Below are 20,285 nucleotides of genomic sequence, written 5' to 3' on the forward strand. Positions count from 1 at the left end.
CACAAATTCATGCAATCATATGCACTTGTAAGAAATGCACACTACACACTCACAAAGTTAAGTATATGCAGAGACAGCCTTGCTGGATGGCTGCTTCCTGGCATTAGCATTACTGCCAGCTTCCCCCCTCTGTTATCTGATGCAAGTTCTGCCTCACTCCTCCATCTCTCCCTCTCTCTTTGTCACTCTTTCCATCTCTCTCTGTTCTCGTTCTGTCCTTCCTCTATTGCTTTTCACTCTACTTGAGTATTGTCTCTTTCTGATCCACTTTGAATTGCTCTCTATGTATGTATCACATCTCTCACTCTCTCCCCCCTTCTCTCTCTCACCTACTCTTTCTTCACACTTGCTTGCTTTTACTGTCTCTCACCTTCTGTCTCTCTGTCGCATTGTAGGGTGAGAAGTGGTAACTGTCTGTTTATCATGCATATTCTTTCCCTTTAATTTTCGGCCCAAGAACCGTGCTGTATCTTCATGCGGAGCCATCGATGAGCATGGTATAGTATCAGTTTGCCACTGGAATCCTGAGTAGGTCTAAATATTATTGCCAATACACTTTGAGAATAGGACAGCCAATATATTTTAGTTGACCTTATTTACACATAAAATATAAACTCATTCCATGTTGTGTCACTTCTAACCAAGTAAGTGAATGGTACGGTATATGTGCTGTAAAAGAAACTCTTGGTTTTCTGCCTCTTTCCCAAATGATCTCCCTCTTTTCATCTCCCTCAGTCCCTCCCTGAGCTAAACCCGCTAATAACATAAATGGCTGAGTGGGGAGCTAAGATTCTGGGGTTTGTTTGAAACTGGTCATGCAGCTGCTCTTAGTCAGAGGGTACTGAAAGGCAACCCTGTGCAATGAGCCAGAGTGGAAAAGCAAACATAAACGTGCACAAGCACACACAAAACTATTTTCCCTCCCAGAACACATTATCATTATCTCAGCATCAACACTTCCTCAGATCAAATAATGCACATGAATGCACACAAGAAAACATAAACATATGTACTTAATTAACATGCATAAACAACACTCATATAGTGGCGCAGAGAATAAAAAGACGTCCCTACATAGCACACAGAAGTCTTGCACATACACTCACAAATATGACACATACAAATGGTGCACATGAACAGTTACTCTACGTCTACACTTGGGACAGATGTGTAAAGAAAGCATACAGAGAACAAGTTGGTGGATTATTGGGGGTTTGAACATTATTTTACAGCTAATACTAGGCTTGTCTCTGTTGAGGTGGAAGAAGAGACTGACATATCAAGCTGTGTTGCAGCATAGGTAACCCTCTTATCTTCAAGCACCCAGCTTCCCACCTAAATTTGCTTAACCTTCTATATTTACATGCTAGCTTTTTACTGAGATGTCCTAAGATAGAGCCTTGCAAAATGTATATATGTTATGAAATGTCCCATGGCAAACATGACATACAATACTTAAAACAAGACAATGACATGGCTCAAATATAAAAAGCAAATAAAGTTATTGTATTAAAACTGTTTTGTTAATGAATCAAGCACCTAATTAAAGAGATACATAGATTAGCACAGATAATATCTTTACCAAATATTTCCAGGAAACAATACTGCTATTTATAAGCGTGTTAATCGATACTGTACTGTAGGTTTTGAATTGTTTTCATCACTTTTATTCATTAGTTGTCAGATATTTACACAAGTGGTTCAAACTTTTATCTTTTCCATGCAATATTCACAAACACTTCATGTAGTGGAGCCAATGCCCTCTGAATGTGTGTTCCTGAAGATTGCTGTGAGCTTTTTGAATGTGTTAAGACTTCATATCCCCATGAAAAACCCTGCACAGTGGAAGCTTTACAGGCTAAACCGCTGTAAAAGCCACAGAAAACTTTATAAGCGATGATAAGTGAAGGAGAATATGATAGTTGGTTTTGAAAGCACAGCTTCTCTATGTCGAATAAGGAAAGCAGCAGGCATGCATTAGTAACATTAACCCAGAAAATGTTATTCTCATTTAATTCTATTCGAAGAGAGAGACAGTGAGAGTCCGGGACAAAGACAGACAGACTAGAGGGAGAGAGAACAGACAATCCAGGCAGAAAGACAGAAAGGAGATAGTGAGACAGAAAGAGAGACAGAGACAAACAGGTGTGTGTGGGTGTGCGCGTGTGTGTGTGCACGTGTGTTTGGAAGGGGGGGGGGCTCGGAGCATATAGCAGTTACCATGGTAACTAAGCCCAGCACTGACACTCCAATCAGTAGGACTGCAGCAGGAGAACCCCTGCTGTGACAACACACACACACACACACACACACACACACGCAAACACGAATATGCAAGTATGTGCTGTTTTATTGGTCATCTGTTAGGATCACTATAACATAAGAATACACACAAACACGGAACATTTGCGCACTCACACACACAAATAGGGAAACAGAACACAGAAAACTACATACACAGGACCCCTGCTGAGTACACACACAAACATTTCTCAAAAAAGCACACACACACACACACACACACACACACACACACACACACACACACACACACACACACACACACACACACACACACACACAAACCCCTGCTGAGTAAAAAGATGGACACACAGTCATAGACACAAACAGACAGACACACAAAGACACATAGGCACAAATATACAGCTTTGTCCTTTTCTTAACAATTTGTCATCCTAGCTGGAGTTAAGGAGGGTAGCAGAAAAAATGTTCCGCCATTTGTCTTTAACAACAAGCGCACCGAAAAAACACTGCTATGCCACAGTCAGCCATTTTGTAAATCGCTGTGACGACTCAGTAGCAGTAAAGTGTCAGAACAAGTGGAGAAAGAGAAAAGAAAAAGAGGAAAAAAGAGCGGAATGGATTGCATTCAATAGATGTGATTGAGCAGACGAAGGGACAAAGAGTAGAGGAAGAATAGGTGTTTAGTTCTGTTTTAGGATGAAATAATCAAATAAAGGTGAGAGGCTCCAGATCTCACCTCCATACAAAACTGCTTTTACGTGGAATTAGTTCAACACCGCTCAGTTTGAATGTGTGTGTGTGTGTGTGTGTGTGTGTTTTGAGTGGGGCTCAGTAAAGTATTTGAACTGTCTATGTGTGTTATTGTCTAGGAAAATGTGTGTGTAGACAAGTGTGTCCTACCTTACAGCACTTTCTTTGATATGATTATGGGTATTACAGTGATGTAGCTACATCCACTCAGTTGCCAGTTTATGAAGTTCACCTAGATAAAACTTATGCAATCTAATAGTCAAGTCAATTTTATACAATATCACAAATCACATATTGGCCTCTATGGGCTAACATTGACTTGACTTGACTATTGACTAGGTGTACCTCATAAACTTGCTTATAAACGTGCATGTTTATATGTACAGCAGTTTTACCTGCATCATTACTATAACTGTGACAAAGAAATTCCCCTATGGTGATATTGTTAGAATAATATAGTGAAAAGTAGAATATGTAAATAAATAAAAACTTTCAAATTAACGCATAATTAAAAACTAAAATCAAAAGCAATAAAGTGAGCGTGAGTGAGTTAGAAAGAGAGAAAGAGAGAGATGTTTTCAGTATCTATTTTCAGAAGCTAGGGAAAGACGTGTTGTCTTGTAGGTTTTTGTTGCCACCTGCTGGTACACACTTATATTATAAAGTTAATGTGGACAGAACAGGTATTCTCATACACTTCTTGTTTGAGGGTGGATTTTTCCCTTCCTGTTGGGTTACAAGTATTAATTATTGCTGATATGCCCCAAAACAGAACAAAACAAGGGATAGCAATGAAACCAAAATTACTATCTATAAAATGATAACAACTATACATATTGTATGCAGTATTGCACTCATTGTTCTTATGTTTTATGTTGTTATGCATAAGTGTGCATTCATATAGGCTGTACAACTGCTAGTATGTAGTGTCACCTAATGGTGTAAACTGGAACTGCAGGTTTTAGGTCCAAATCCATCAATTCATCCATCCCAGCTAGCTCTGTCAGAGTTACTCTGTGTGTGTGCGTGTGTGTGTGTGCGTGTGCGTGTGCGTGTGCGTGTGCGTGTGCGTGTGCGTGTGTGTGTGCGCGTGTGTGCATTCCAGACCTCAAAAACAGGACAGTCCTCTCCCAGGTCAGTACAGTGCAGAGCCAGGAGACCCATCACTCTGAGAACCTTGCTCCGTCTGGAAAACATTTTTTATTTTCATTCAATACATTTTTTTTAAAAGACTGTTGACTTTCTGTCCGTCAACACAGGCCTAGCCAAAAAAGGCTTTTCAGGTATTCAGGTATTTTTTCAGGTAAAAGGTATTTTCATCAGTAAAATTCTACAAATGGTCCTTATAAGACAAAAGCATTGTAAGGAAAAGGAGCCTCCTAACTAAACAAAGAGCACCATGTATTTGTAAACATTCACTTTGTTTTAGCTTTCATAGAACATGCTATGTTTTGATTAATAGCAGTAACTGGGAAACACCGTTCTTAAAGAACTGTAAAAGAAAGGGAGAGAGAAAGAGGGAGGGCTAGAGAAGGAGAGTGAGTGAGTACACATCCTTCACCGGATGATATCGTCCAAGTGCTATTCTGTCCCTGATGTTTGTTACTTTAGTGTCTCAGTGCTTTTTCAGCCAGCAGCCTTTATATCATAGTTAAGTCTTGCATCATCACTTGCATGTTGGATATCCGAGTCTCAATAGCTTGTAGTTCTGCTCCACCAACGATTATTTCAGTTTTCGTATTTACTGTGTATAGGTAGTAACTACTTCTCCTAAATTACTGCAAAGCGCATAATCATGCTCACTGGTTTAGAGAGAGAATACATACATAATGTACTTACACATCCCAGTTAGGAGCGTGTCGTAATTGCTGAGTCAATACTGGAAGCTGAATGAGGGAGGGAGGAGATTAGAGACAGATACAGTGAGATCTGTAATAAATGAGTATATACAACAGCAAAACATGGGTTTTAGATTCATTGCAACTTTCAATAAGCTTCTTCAAATTTGCTAAATTTGTAAAAACTTGAAATGGGAAATTGCTTGAGATCTATGTACAGTCTGATGGGTGAATACCACAGATGGTATGGACAAAACTCTTAGCACACCATGTTTTTTCCGTACTGGCGTTGAATAATTCTATAGGACTGCGTCCTTGTTACTGCACTTATGACTCCCACTTGACTAATGACTAGCTGGAAGCAATAGCAATGTTACAAGTTCCTGGTGAAGTTCTTTGCTGACAAAGTGTCCCAGAGGGAGCACAAGGACTGAGAATTGAGGAAAACGAAAGCGATTATATAAAGTTATTATGTCGTATGCATTTACAGTTTAAAGAAATGAAAATGAAAATAAAATAGGGTAATTCATAACCTCTGTATCACTGAGCTGAAAGCAAGGACTCCCTCAATGCCATGCAGTGTTGATGTCTTAAATATTCCTTAAAACTGCTAAATTATCTTGTTAAACCCAGCCAACAATGATGCAACAATATCTCCACTGGGATCCTAAGTAAATAGGTCTCTTCCTACCAGTGTTGAGTTCATCAGCCTGTTAGCAATAACTTTCTGTCCAACCACACAGCATAGGTAGCACAGCAGGTTGAGTCTGGAGCGAGTGGCTGTGGAATGCGGCGGAGGAACAGAGGAGGGATTCTGCTCTTCAAGGGATGAACACAGCTGTAAAAGGAAGACAGTCCACTCTTCATCACTCAGAGACTTCAGCTTCTCAACTGTAGGAGAGGAGGAAAAAGTCAGCATCAAGACAGATTGGGGCCAATGACCTCACACTCTATGGATCCTCTGTACTTTCTATAGCTCACTGATAAAATCTCAGGCTCAAAAAACAAATGTAGTACAGTACCTGAATATACTGGTACAGAAAGGGTTTTGGGATCAAATCGCACAGGTGGACTCTTAAGAATCTGGAAAATAGAAAGAGAAAAATACAGTGAGCCACAATTCCCATGTAGCTATTTCTTTACTTCCTAGTAACCATGTTTCATGGAATTCAGTATGCAAGCATTTTCATTCAAATATCCTAAACAAAATGTTTTATTTAATATTGTTTACCTTATACAATTTAATTGTGAGAGGTTATAAGGAAAGGCTCCTCACAAAGACACTTACTACTGAAGATTATTAAAAGTCAAACAGATGGTCCAGATTAAATATTTGAAAACACCCTGAAATCTGAAATAGCCTGTGTCCATTAATATTACATGTATGTACCTTGGGGTTGTCCATGATTGGGGTGACAGTCAGATCAGAGTCAGTATGGAGAAGAGCTTTCAAACAGGATGTGAAGTCAGTACCAGTACTGGCCTAAGAGGCGGCGAGAGGAAAGAGAGTCAACTTCAGCAGAAGAGGAGTGACGTATTCACCAGACAGACCAGCAGATGGAAGCAGAGGATAACATTCCTTTAATGTGTATATATTTAAGTAAAACAATGGTAGTAGTGTTATGGTGTTTAGGCATGGTAACTAAGTTGCCAATTTAACAGGTACTTGTGCTATTATATTAGCATGAACTACTCCTCTCTGTTGTTTACATGTTATTGCAGATTTCAGAGTATATGGTGGCAGTAACCTGAGGTGCAGCGCTCTGGTTGGGAGAGTCTGAGATACTGTAGCTTCTTCTTGAGGTGGCACAGGAGCTAGAAGAACAGGGAGACAATATTAATATATATTGTGCTATCTGCTTATGGCGAGCCGTTGGATATATGTACATGAGGCTGATCCCCTGTAGAGCACAGTATTGCTAAAGATAGATGTGAGTACAACGAGGGTAACTCAGTCTAAATTTACACTTCACAAATTACAGTACTGTACTTTCCTGTAACATATTTGCAGATGTTTGTGTCCAATTTAAGAGTTTGGATGGAGTATAACTTATAACATATTAAAACATTTTGGGTAACATTTTTGAGATTCACATTCTTCTTCAGGAAGAAGAAAATAATGAGGGCATCGATTAGCATACTGGGTAAAAGAGGTAGACAACCCTGGTAAAACAGGTATGACCCTGCAACCCAGTCAAACCCCTGGCAGAGACTGAACTGAATACCTGAGCAGAAAAATGGCTTCAGAGTTGTCTACATCCACACCACTCTTTGGCCTGAGCTCTGATACGTTATCTGGAGGAAGAAGCACAAAACATACATTTTTAATTGTTTTAGGGTACATTATGACACATGCCTAGTAAAGGCCACACACGGGATATTTGCAGAATAGCAGCTAAAGCAAACAGTGAAAATCCAAATGTTTGAGGGGAGAAGAATAAGACAGAACAAAAGGGGCTTATCTAGAAAACCATGTTACTACCGTCATGGCAATACAACTGATATGATGAAACATTCTTCTTTGTCTGTGCAGGAAAGGTTTGCTGAACATGCTTGTGGTCGAATCCATTCATCAATATCAAGTTGCAAATTTGCAATACTGAGCAACAGCCTTGTTTAGGGGTGTGATCATAGTGGTGTCTCTCATAAATAGTGGATAATGTCCAATCGACAACATTTCATATCAACCTCCGTCTCTCTCTCTCACACACACCTAACTTAAAACACATAAATTTAGACATCAGGGAATGTCTTACCTAGTATGAATGAGTTATTGGGCTGCAGTGTGGGGCACATTTGCTGGGCCCTAGTTAGCTTGGGGTCCTCTTCTGTCTTTGCCTCCCCCTCTCTTCTTTCCTTTCCACTCTCTCTATCTAAGTCCTGCCTGTACCTTAAGGCTCCACAGGTTGTGTGTCTGACAGCTTGTTGGCAATCAGTTATTCTGTCAGATGGTCTGCAAGTTGTTGCAATTGTTGTTTGTGATGAGATTAGTTTCTTAGAAATCCTATAGGTTGGCTGGGTGATGGCTGGATAGCTGTTGGGAAGCTTGTCTGGATGTCCTGGAAGGAAAGGGTCAGAGATCCTTGTGTGTCTGTGGAAGCATCAACAAAACACACACACTAACATAAAATACTCAACTGAGGGAAAATGCAGCATATGATTTGTTTTAATTGAAATGTTATGGTAATTCTGCAGGCTGTAGTTTGTGCTGTTGAATCGCTTGCATCATATATTACATTTTGTGGCCTCTCCCAGTGGATTAAAAGAGACCCGACTGGGCTTGAATTACATTTTGCCATCTACATCTACCATTAATGTGTTCATTACTACTTTCACAAAGCAAATCTGTATGTAGTAAAATGACTGCAACAAAATGTCTGTAGAATGCTGTAGGACTTGTAAAATAAAGAGAAATAATAACAATATATCAACACACCTTAAACAAGCTGAACCGACGCCCTCACAGCTATTTATTTCTTCCTGATCCCCTTCTTCATCCTCCTCTTTATTATCTCCTTCTTCCTCCATTAGTACTTGTGCCCAGAAAGGGTGGTCCAGCAACTCTGGCCAGTGCATCCTAATGAACAAAAAACAACAACACTAAACATTGCAACACAGAAATGTGTCATTAAACTCAACATGCAATGAAAAGTAACAGTCTGAAGTAATTCAGCGTTGCAGGTAAGTCAAATTCCACTTGCTTAGAATCCTTTTATCCATCCATATCCATTTATATTTGAGTCAAGAACTAGATTTGCTTTATTATTAACACTTGTTTTTAATGCACAGCAACGATAATGTTGAGATAAAGAGATCAAATAACTTTAGGATATTTGTTTATTTCTGTTCATGAAAAAAAAAACGGATACAAAAATACACAACAATAACAGCAGCAGCATTGTGTGCGTGTATGTGGATGTGTGAGTGTGAGTGTGAGTGTGAGTGTGAGTGTGCGTGTGCGTGTGCGTGTGCGTGTACGTGTGTGAGTGTGAGTGTTAGTGTGCGTGTGCGTGTGCGTGTGCGTGTGCGTATGTGTAAACCTGACCTCATATCTGGGTTTTTGTTGAGCAAGCCTTTCAGAAGATTCTGGAAGTCCTCACTGGGAGGACTGGCTGAAAACACTGAAACAAACAATACAGAAGATAACTACATTAATAAGAAAAGAAAAAAAGAATAAAACTACTCTACAATGAAAAAGAATGATGTGAACATCACATCTATGTGTAGAGAGCGTGCATCACCTGTCTGTCTGGGAGGTGGTGGTTCCTGATGTAAAATCATCTCTGTCATTTCAGTATAGTTGTCAGAATAGAATGGAGGTTTACCTGGGAAGCAAAAACAGTTTGGGTTTAGGTTTACAACAAAGAACAATACATACAGAATACAGAATAGTATAATACTGTATGTTGAGGTCAGTGTTGGTATCTTATTTCCCTTTAACTGCTGTACTTTACCCTTTTCGATTATTATTATCATCGGTACATTAATTCTAAACACCATTACAGGTACCCAACAGAGAAAAATAGGAAATAAATTGAAAAAAGATGTTATTCATTCATATTCATGTTTGTGCGTGTGTGTGTGTGTGTGTGTGTGTGTGTGTGTGTGTGTGTGTGTGTGTGTGTGTGTGTGTGTGTACCAGTATACATGCAGTAGAGTGTACAACCCAGGGCCCAGAAATCAGAGCTCATATTGGTTTCTGATCCTAGCAAAACCTCTGGAGCTCTATAAGTTGGAGGACCTGAAAATATACACACATACAATAATTACAAACGACAAAAATAAATAGCAAACAAGGCAGTCATCCTTATCCTGAACAAAGGATGTTTTTATGTTTTAGCTAAGCTGCATATTTTTATGATATTTTCGTATTATTCGTCATTAAGTGGTTGATTATGAAGAATATGTCATGACAAAGGCTTCTCCATCCTATTGTTATCCCTCCTCTGCCTCCTGTCCTAAATTCACCCATTTGTTTTTGTTGTAACCTAAAATATGTCTCCTATTTGTTGCAAACCTAGCCATTTATCAGCTGGCCACTAGTCTTCCTCTGCATGCTTTTCCACCCTGCCTATCACATGAAATGCTGCCTGCCTGTTCATGTGTTCTCTAGCTGCCTTTCCTCAAGCAAATAATGTATAAACTGTTCCAATCCAACAATGTACATCTTTGGACTCCTCTTGACTAATTTACTGGCTAGCTTCTCCATAAATTAACAATGCAACGTATATAGAACCAACATGATAAAAAAAAAAAAAGGTTATCTGACCATGTAATCTTTTTCTCGTGTTGTCAAAGTCCTCCTTGCTTTCTCCTTCCCCTGCCTCGTCAGATGCAGAGAACAAGGTAAAGAAATCCTCCAGTGTCTCTCCGTCTGCCTTGGACAGACAGAAGTTACCAAACTTCAGAGTGCCACTACCATCCAGTAGGATCTATGGGCAATAAAATGAGAGTTACTGTATTTATTTAATTATTATAGTTTTGCTATTGTATTGTTAGTCCTACGTACACATGAATGCAGATGCAAACCTTAGCAGGGGTCAAGTGACAGAAAATGATTCCTAATTCATGGATGTGTTTCAGTCCTTTGACCAAGTCCCATCCAAACCGCCTCACCACATCTTCTGACAGACATCCGTCACTAACAATTATATACTCCAGGGAACCACCTGATAGATATATAGATAGACAAAGAGAAAATAAGAGAGAATGCCATTTAAGAGAGAAAAGAAAAACAAGAGAGCAAGCATGAGAGACAATAAAACTTAAATAGAGCAAGACTGACACCTGTTGCATTGTTTAAAAAATCTATTCAGCATTAAGTAAATGCCAGTTTACAATCTACACTTGAAAGTGAATTGCTAATCAAATCAATCAGAATATAAGGGTATTTACCATTTACTAATCTTATCAGTTTTAAACTGCTATAAAATGTATTTTACATCACATCTTTAGATGGTTGAAAACCAAAAGTAAGTTATTGCATCTAAGAAGGGGCATGACTGCTTATCAGGAATAGCAGAAATAATTACTGACCTGTACAGAGCTCCACTACCACCCAGAGATGGTTACTTGTCTCATACCACTCATAGACGCATACTATGTTCGGATGATCCAGATCACGGCTGAGACGTACCTAACAGGGGAGAAAAACCAGACATCATTAAACATGTACAGCAGCTATTCTTTATTGCAACGCTCAACAGCAAAATGATCCCTAAAAAGAATTTGGTTGACAAGGTTGATAGAAATTTGGGAAACCTATTCAATGGAAAATACGGCCCAATACGCTGATGTGTAAGGATAACATTGTAATGCATATAGTTATTGTTGTTCTTTATTCTGATGACAGCATAGTTAGTAGAATTTTAAGTCAATATAACTTTTATACCATTTACTTTTATACCATTATTTCATAGTTGGTGATTTCATGCCTCTTCGGGCTGCATAAAACAAATATACTATAAAACGTACGTAATTATGTACTAACTGACAAAAAAATTATGAAAATGTAACAGATGTCTACAACTATCTTACATGGTTAGTGATCGCAGGTCTCTTGGCTTTGTCGGCGCAGATAATGGCTACATAGTTGAGGTTGCCCTTCTTTCTTCCTTTATAGACAACAGAGCTGCTGCCTGCCCCAAGTTCCTCATACAGGATAAAGTTCTCCATCCACTGTGGAAAAGAAATGAAAGATCTAAAGTCATCATTATTAAACATTTTAAGAAGTTATGGTTTAAAAACAAGAGAGAGAGTAAATAATGAGGAAAATAAGCAGATAAATATCAGACAAAAACATAACACAGTATTTTATGATTTAGCTTTATCATGAATCTAATCTAATCTAATGTATTTATATAGCCCAATATAGAAGAAACGTGATATTTTAAATACATTTATATTTTTTAGAATTATAATCCCTACAATTATTCAATGATAATAACCTGAAACCTGTTCAAGTTGTCGTTTATATGGTTTGACATTGGCAAACATCACTCTTTATAAAGAAAGAACACAGGACTGCATTTGAAAATGGCCTACACTATGTATTTTATCAAGGGTCAAACTAATAAATATATGTAGATAAATATTGTCATTTGTTGAATATCATGTTAAATTTACAATATGGGGAACCCAGATTAAGCATACGTTTACATTATTCCACAACCTACGCTAGCCATAGTATAACATGGCTAATAGTTATGTATAAAACTGTACCAGCTGATTATAATTACTGGTAATTATTAGCTGCAGAGCACCTGACACCTGTTTGACTCTGACGGCCTGATTTGAGCAGAAGAAAACGGTCATAAAAGAGTTAGCTTTCAGCCAGCTAGAACGTGTACATACTACATATATATTAAATGGGCATGTTTGAAGTAGATGGATAACGTTTAGGTGGTGATAGCAGAGTTTACTGTCAAGATAGCGGCTAACGGTTGGCTTGTATTGTATGTGGTCTGGCAACCGCTAATATTATAGTCTATTCAGAAGCACAGGCAGGTTTGTTCGCGTAACAAGACAGTAGTTAACAGTTAAAGTAACGTCATTAAATGGAAAATACATGCAATTATACACAGAGACACTAAATGCTTATATTTAATGTTTTCTTTTCCTCACACTTACTATTAAAACTACTTTAGAACTTACCTCTTCAATGTCCCGCTGTTTGTTGGCGGAAGCGTGATGGGCCACGTAATTCCAAGTGGAAGAGGGAAGTCTGGAGTTCTTCAGATAAAACTAAAGCTATCTCTACACACCGAAATCATTACATACGTTTAAAGAATTGTAGTCGTCTTTAGTCAGATATTTTGACATGCATGCAATTCAAGAAGTGGGTTAGTTGTATTGTAAAGGTTTATTAGGTTGGACCTTACCGCCTCAATATGGTATATTCCTACGTCGCTAGGATACAGGAGTGCACACAACAGAAAGCGCATGGAATACAGCAACAATCACCATCATGACTATGACATTTTAAAAAGTATATTTCACAAATCAATCAGATTCTGAATCTGATTTTCTTTACATTTATGAGGCTCTGGGATTTTCAATTATTCTTTAAGATGAAATTGTATTCATATAAATAACGTATTTACTTAGTTACAATTACTTCCATGTTTTGTAGTAGTAGGCTAGGCCTAGAGCAATGTTCATATTTCCATAACGTTTGACGGCTCCTTGTGAGTGTGGCCATAATATGCAGCCTTCCTACATTACAATGAGTAATTGCAAGTTAATTTACTGATTGACCTGGGTATACATCTGCTGTTGGGCCCTTTCTGACCCCACACCTTTCCTGGAACAATTTGTGTCAGTCTGTGCAGCAGATCCTGCAGGTGAGCACGATATAGGCCTAATCTAAAACAATAAAGCTCTTAAAACCAGGTTTTGACTCAGGGTCTCATGACATGTTATCTTCGAGTATTGAATAGCAAAATACGTAAAATAACAGCAAGATACAAAAGTCTGGAAAAGAATAAAATATTTTGTAATTTATGTAATTGGGGGATAAATACCATTGTATTTTTTCAAATCTAAACACTCAAGAGAATATAAAGAATACCTGCCAAAAAAAAACATGTTTAAACTTATGTTACAATTGCTGACAGACCAACTATGTGTTATTATGATTCTTTTTTTTTAATGTGCCTCTCTTTAAATGACTAAGTTTGTCCTAGTAATCTAATCCATTCTTTTAGCTTTGTACTGTTGTTTTGCTTTGTTTGTACTCCATTCCACAATCTTGACAAATTTAACCAATAATTTGGTGCACTTGTGCAAATATGACACAGAATTTGTTTGAGAAACATGCATGTTACTCTGGACAAGAGTCAACTACCACAAATGAATGCTTCACTTATTGCAAGCACTGTTCCAGATCATGTAAAGACATCAGAAATGCATGTATGCATAGAGCCTTGAGGGTGTCAAGGTTAATGCGCTAACCTTAATCCTATATGTTCCTCCATTGTCCATAGATTAACAGCATCTGGGCCTGCTGTCTAGCTGTTTTTTTCCATGGTGTTGTTGCATTTTTAGAAACAGAAACTCCAATTTTGAGAATAAGGGACATTTTTACAATAAAATGAAGAAAGAATATTTACTGGTCTTCAGGTCATAGTTGGACAATTATTGTCTCTCCACAGACTTTACATTTGCCCTACATCCCACCGACATTTCCTTCTCTCTTTGCACTCTCTTTTTTGTTTACCAACCTGGTGTGTCCCTTCCCATGTGACTTTATACTGATAGTCTAAAGTTGTGTACCTCTCTGCGTATGAACTCACACCACAGAAGCAAATTCATCTTCATTGAGAACAAGATTCAGAATATTGTAGACAATACATTCTTTAATTAAAGATACTTTAAATTCACCAAACCCCTGTGTGAATTATTCTCTGTCTTTCGATTTTTAATAGAACAGAAGTGTCAACCAGCAGGAAAATTTTTAATTTAATATAGAAATATTTAATTATTTGTCTTTTTAATTGCCTTCTGACTGTAGAACTATTGGAAAAAAAATAGATGGACTTCATTCAGAAGTAATATGCTGAGAAGATTTCCCCCTTTTGTTTTTTAAGTTAGTATCAGGTAATCAAAACAGCTGTAAATGTAAATGTGATGTGTCATACAGTTATTTTTGTTTAACACAATGTAAGATTATTTTCAATATAATAATGCAATGCAACCTGCCAATATGAAACATTCACTGCCTTTTCATTTTCCAACATACAATATCAGTTGTAAAAATAAACCATAGGATAAATCATAAACCATAGAAACTAAACTGATTTCCTTTTGGTTTTACTTTTTATTGTAAACATTTTTTTTCTTTGTTGCTATTTGATCATGCCAAAAGTCATTGTCGAGACATTTTAAGTTGCAGTTCAGGTTTCTCCCGACTTTGGTGAGCTGTAAATAACAATTAAAAAAAACAAATGGGGAAGACATTTTAGGACAAGAGGTTCTCAATGGTTACATATATACTTAGATGAATGTTCAGTCTCTAACTTGTTGGATGAATCTTTCTGCACACAGTTTCAATCATGTTGTTCCTGTCCTGTTCCTTCTCTTGTTTTCTTGTTTCTTATCTTCTTTCCCTCCCCTCTTTACTGCAACCTTCTACTCCTTGTACTACGAATAACCCTTTACCCCCATTGTGAACCCCTGTAATGGGGTGTACTTTATTATAACAGCTTTTACCACTACAATTATTATTTTGTTGACCCCTGCACTGAGTCTTGGTCTAGGGTGGGCGTCGACAGACATATGAACCTCATTGACATAGTGTCGCCTAGTGGTGGGCGTACCGATCTTAAATGTCGATGTGTCGATACCAACTTTGGTATCGGTATTGATCAATACTTGCGTGATAAGATCGATACTTAAGTTTCAGTTTCACTTATTTACGTTCAGTACACAACTCCCGTTAAATCATTGTGGTTTTGCATGTGCACTGCAAACTAAGTAAGTATTAACACCACTCCTCTCGCCCAACACTAGTCGCCATGCTTTTCTTTCTCTGCCCAGAGGAGCTTCCCTGGGAGGGTGTAACACATGCTATCCCTCCAGATCACACTCCCTCTGTGCAGACACCCTACCCGAGTAATGGTGCAGTGACAAGGACGTGATTCTTACCAGAGCATGGTTCTTTCATTCATCAAATTCAACTTAATATAATTCAGCTCAATTAAATTCTAATCAATTCAAATCCATTTAAGTAATTTCAGTTCAAAGCAATTCAAATAAATTCAGTTACTTAAAATACATTCATTCAAATAAATTCAATTAGAATAATTATACCTAGCCTACAATTTTGTTCAAGTGATTCAAAGTATTTCAAACAAATTCAAAACATTTAATTCACATGAATTTAGGTAAATCAATTCAAATGATTTAAAAAAGTAATTTCAAACAAATACAAAGCAATTCAAATAAAAACAATTAAAAATAAATTCAAAGCACTTCAATAAAATATATTCAAAGCAGTTAAAATAAAATTTAATTTAAACATTCAGAAAAAACTGAATTTAGATTCAAGCTGCAGTACAGAAGCGCTTACTTGTAAACTTACCTGCAGGTTAAGCAAGCTCTCTTGCGCCACCTGCTGCATTCTTTAAAAGCTTCAGGTTATTTTCGAGACGCACGCTTTGAAAGGCCCACTGGTTTGTTTAGAGTAGTGGTTCCCAAATGGTGTGGCGCAGGCACACTGGTAAAACGCCGTGGGACTTTGAAACAATTAGGCCTATTGCATTTAACTGTACACAAGATTATGAATGATTTGTAATTTACTTCAGTGTTTCCTCTAGGGGGGGGGGGGCAACTACCTGGGCAGTTGGGGTTTGGAATGAAGACAGTTGTCCATGTGTAGCTTGTAGCACTGCTGCACATTATACTAACATACTACTTGACCAACTGTTTTAGTACTACTATTCTGGAAAACTCATCACATCACACATTTAATCCCAAATTTAATTAGTAACACAATGAAATAATATGCCATTAAACTAACGGCCGTGCATCAAATTATACACAAGCAAAAGAAAACTATTTGAAGTCAAATAAAGTGTCAAATGTATGCATTTTTGTTCACAGTGTTAATATTGCAGGAGGCCCTACATATGTTGCCGGTAAAAGGTGAAATAAATCACACATGGACACTGTTGTTATCTTATGATCACTTGACACATACAAGCCCATGAGCACACAGTCAGCTCAGATAGAGTTGAATTGTACAGAATAAGTTACAGTAACATTTCTGACTTTATGCTAATGCAAAACGCAATAGCTTAACCTATAATAATATATCATCATTTACTAGTTTATTTATATTTTGTATTAATAATCACAATCTGCAAAGTAGGCTAAATATTAACTAAAGGTATCAAATAATTGTAGTGGAGTACAATATGCCTCAAAAATGTAGTTGGAAAGAAGTGGAAATACTGAAGTACTTCAACAGTGTAGGCTACTTAATTGAGTAAATGTAGGACTTAGTTACGTTTCACCACCGCTATAAAGCTTTCCTACATTTCACAGAGCAACTACATTGAAAGTCATTTACTGTACAGAGTCCTGACATATCTGTTAGGGGCCACAAATCTGATGTTGGGCCCCGACAGTATTTAGTGAATATGGATGAAGAGTGAACACCAGGAGACAGTGGAAATCATCTGTGCCCAGAATATAAATCCTGTAATATTAACTAAAGAATAACCCTCCATTTCCTGAGAGCGCATTTTATTCTACAAAATAAAAGCAAGAAATGCATTTAATTTAAAATGTTTTCCACCACATTTACTTCTTACATCATTGTATGAATACATAAATAAATGTAATGAACATGAATTTCAAAGTAGTTTTAATGACTTGTGACAATTCAGGCCTTTTAAAAATGTGTGCATTGTTCAACAATATAAGCATGAAAAAAGAAATAGGTACAAATATGTATACTACAATATATAACAATAGTGTAAATAATATTAATGCTGAAATGGGACCTATGATTAAGGGTTTAAAATGCAGGAATAATATAAATAAGAATATTACTTGAAATGTAGAGTATTAATGTTATGTCAGTAATACAGTATATGTATATACTGACACATAATCAACACATATAATGTAATAATTTAGTGGAAACTGGAAATATTTCAGACCTTGCCTTAGATTGTTGCTAATGTTTATGTTTTTAGTTTGAAAATATACTATGTAAAAGAATATTCTGATAACGACAAACTACCCTGTTTGATTTATGTTTCTAATGCTTATTTACAAGCTCAGTTAATGTGGCAGTGTGCAAAGGATTGAATGATACAAATTATGTGTCTTCAACAATTAAAAGGTTTTCATGGCATCATCACATTATAATATAGTTTTCCATATCTGTCATGACACGTTTTACGTCACAACAACAACAACAACAACAACAACAACAATAACTAGATTTCAGGGTTTCAAGTTTTTGTCTTTACAGTTTAATATGTGTGTTGTAAGCAAAACAGACCACTAAAACTAAAAATGTGATATTAGTGCAATTTATTTTGAAATGACTAACACCGGAAGTGCACCCTGCTTCTTCTACCTTGACTCTGCTCTGCTCAGCAGCTTTGTTTCTATCAAGTGATTCAGTTACCCCTGCCTGTAAAGGTAGTTTGGTGAACGGGCACTGGGCTGACTCTGAATTACTTATTTTCTGTATTTGTCCGTAAACTTGCCTTTAAAAAAACAAACCCTGATTGATATTCTGACACCGGTCTGTGTCGAAGTGTTTCCCGTGGGGTGGGGGTGCTCTCCGTCGTTGGTGTTAGGATTCAGGTTAGTCAGGTTAGGCTGAGGCGTGATAAAATTGTTTAAGAGTTATGGTAAAGTCGGGGCTGGTTAAACATCTCAGAAGACTGGTTGTGGTTAGGAACACGGTTAGTTTCAGGTTATTGTGAGAGGACCCGCACATCGACAGGGGAACAGACTTCGACGCAACACCGGTCGCATGGTAGCATTCTGGATGAACCACATTGTTGCGTTGAGTAGTCTGTCGCCAAACACGGAACACGGGATTATTCTGTGCGATCTACTAAAGCGGTAAGAAGTATTTTTTGAGTTTGTGAACTGTGTGTGTCTCACATTAAATGTTGTATTATCATATGGGGATAGTGGAGCAGGTGCAGAGCGCCACGCGGTTTGGTAACTATTGATTAACTTTGTAACGGTTTCTCATGATAGGAACAGTTTCCTATAAAACTTTATACATGGCATGTTTTGTTTTTACTAATCTCCATAATTTAATCTCACAATTGTTCTTGTCGAATCAATTTTACTCGTAGCCTAATAGCTGACCCATGTGGGGACTTGTGTTTTCATGAGAATACCCCTTTTGTCTGATCTAAAGTTACCTGTTTTCTGCCCTCACTTTGTTCGACCCAGAGGTGAACATGTTTAGCTTTGAGTTTGTCGCAGCTGCTATTGGACACCGTTTTAATAAGATTGATTTCAGAAGATTTAGCTAGGCCTAATCCTTTCACAGTAAACCTGCCTCCACTCATTAAAAGTGACTCCATAAGCAGTCTGACTGCTTATCACCGCTACCTCTCAGAGCGTGTTGACAAACCTTTGACACTATGCATTGTGATGCATTCATGGTTTTTTCTTCATATACTGTACATCTGTTTGTTTTCCTTAAATGCAATTATTTTGTGTCAACTTAAACCCATTATCCCTTATTGATTTCGTTCATTAAAACAAATATTGAAATAGATTTAGCTTATTCAGATTTCCCTTTTTACAAACCAATCACAAAGCAGGACATTGAGATAATGAGCCTCAGGCAAGTGAAAGAAGGCTTCTGAAGCTTGACTGAGATGTGGATTGTGTGAAGAGGCAGCAACAATATTATAAGTTCAGTGTGAAAAGTATGGAGGTGCCAGTGATTTTTATTTTACTTCAGCTATACTCTGCTGAGGTGGAGGGTTTCTCAGTCCAGTCCTGAGAAGCTAAATAAGGTCCCAGTTGGTTTTGCCAACTAACAGCACATGATCCATGGGAGGCCTGCATACTGTCTCACTGCTCAGACACACACACACACACACACACACACACACAGCTGGCCTCACTGTTAACACACACACACACACACACACACACACACACACACACACTTCTGAAAACATTCACACTACCAGAACCTGGACCTGATAGCTTGAATGTCCCACAGATAGGTCGAGGGACTGACAGGTGGGCTGTGGGGGGTGTTTGTTCTATCTGACACACACACACACACACACACACACACACACACAGGCTTTTAGCATATGGGAAATCCCTTATCTTGGTTAGAGAGATGTGTGATATAAGTATTTTGTAACCCTACCACCCCTTGCAATAAGCCAAATTGAATGTCCTTTTCAAGGACTGAGGTGCATGCATTTATTTTGGTATGACATTCCACAAAAAAGACTAATTGAGCAAGTGACGGCAGTAAGGGATATATGCTGCTCTGCCAGCGCACAGAATTAGTAGCAGTAGTCCTTGAGACCAGAAGTCAAAGGTTGCTTTTATGTGTGAATAAGGCCATCAATATTAACTTCAAAGCTATTTTACTGCACACTATCACTGTAGAGTGGATTTATAGCTAGAGAGAGAGAGAGAGTGTGTGTTTGAGGAGATTTTATTTCTGGGACTGGACTGATGTGGGCACATTGACACTACCAATACTACTGCCATTTATTTCAGCAATAACAATAAACGGCACCAAAAAAGTAGTGGAAGTTATAGCCACAGTGACTTTTATACAGTCCCCAAGATTGCCAGTTATGTTACGCATGCAGAAATAAGAAGAAATCCCATTGTAATTACATGCAATCAAAACATTTGGAAGCGCAATGAATCCTAATACATATACAAACATGATGAGTTATTTTTAGTTTTACA

The 20,285-nt window shown here is 37.7% G+C and overlaps 1 protein-coding gene across 3 annotated transcripts in view; it reads right to left on the reverse strand.

The window, feature by feature from the left end:
• The window catches only part of ulk4 (unc-51 like kinase 4), a 73,760-nt gene extending 61,216 nt beyond the window's left edge, over positions 1 to 12,544 (reverse strand). For 2 of the 3 annotated variants that reach the window (XM_029452566.1, XM_029452564.1), the window contains exons 1-17: positions 11,801 to 11,882; positions 11,391 to 11,531; positions 10,890 to 10,989; positions 10,383 to 10,522; positions 10,123 to 10,285; positions 9,493 to 9,594; positions 9,095 to 9,178; positions 8,899 to 8,974; positions 8,290 to 8,430; positions 7,610 to 7,944; positions 7,079 to 7,148; positions 6,602 to 6,668; positions 6,244 to 6,336; positions 5,876 to 5,936; positions 5,545 to 5,744; positions 4,855 to 4,901; positions 4,123 to 4,201 (exon numbers count right to left, since the gene is read on the reverse strand). In XM_029452566.1, coding sequence (XP_029308426.1) covers positions 4,123 to 4,201; positions 4,855 to 4,901; positions 5,545 to 5,744; positions 5,876 to 5,936; positions 6,244 to 6,336; positions 6,602 to 6,668; positions 7,079 to 7,148; positions 7,610 to 7,944; positions 8,290 to 8,430; positions 8,899 to 8,974; positions 9,095 to 9,178; positions 9,493 to 9,594; positions 10,123 to 10,285; positions 10,383 to 10,522; positions 10,890 to 10,989; positions 11,391 to 11,531; positions 11,801 to 11,839 — 1,938 coding nt within the window. In that variant the 5' untranslated portion in view covers positions 11,840 to 11,882. Of the gene's footprint in view, positions 1 to 4,122; positions 4,202 to 4,854; positions 4,902 to 5,544; positions 5,745 to 5,875; positions 5,937 to 6,243; positions 6,337 to 6,601; positions 6,669 to 7,078; positions 7,149 to 7,609; positions 7,945 to 8,289; positions 8,431 to 8,898; positions 8,975 to 9,094; positions 9,179 to 9,492; positions 9,595 to 10,122; positions 10,286 to 10,382; positions 10,523 to 10,889; positions 10,990 to 11,390; positions 11,532 to 11,800; positions 11,883 to 12,506 lie in introns of those variants that run through there. The other variant, XM_029452565.1, reaches the window with a different exon arrangement.
• Positions 12,545 to 20,285: the final 7,741 nt, after the last annotated feature.

Source organism: Cottoperca gobio, chromosome 16, assembly GCF_900634415.1.
Source record: "Cottoperca gobio chromosome 16, fCotGob3.1, whole genome shotgun sequence".
NCBI classification, from domain to species: domain Eukaryota; kingdom Metazoa; phylum Chordata; class Actinopteri; order Perciformes; family Bovichtidae; genus Cottoperca; species Cottoperca gobio.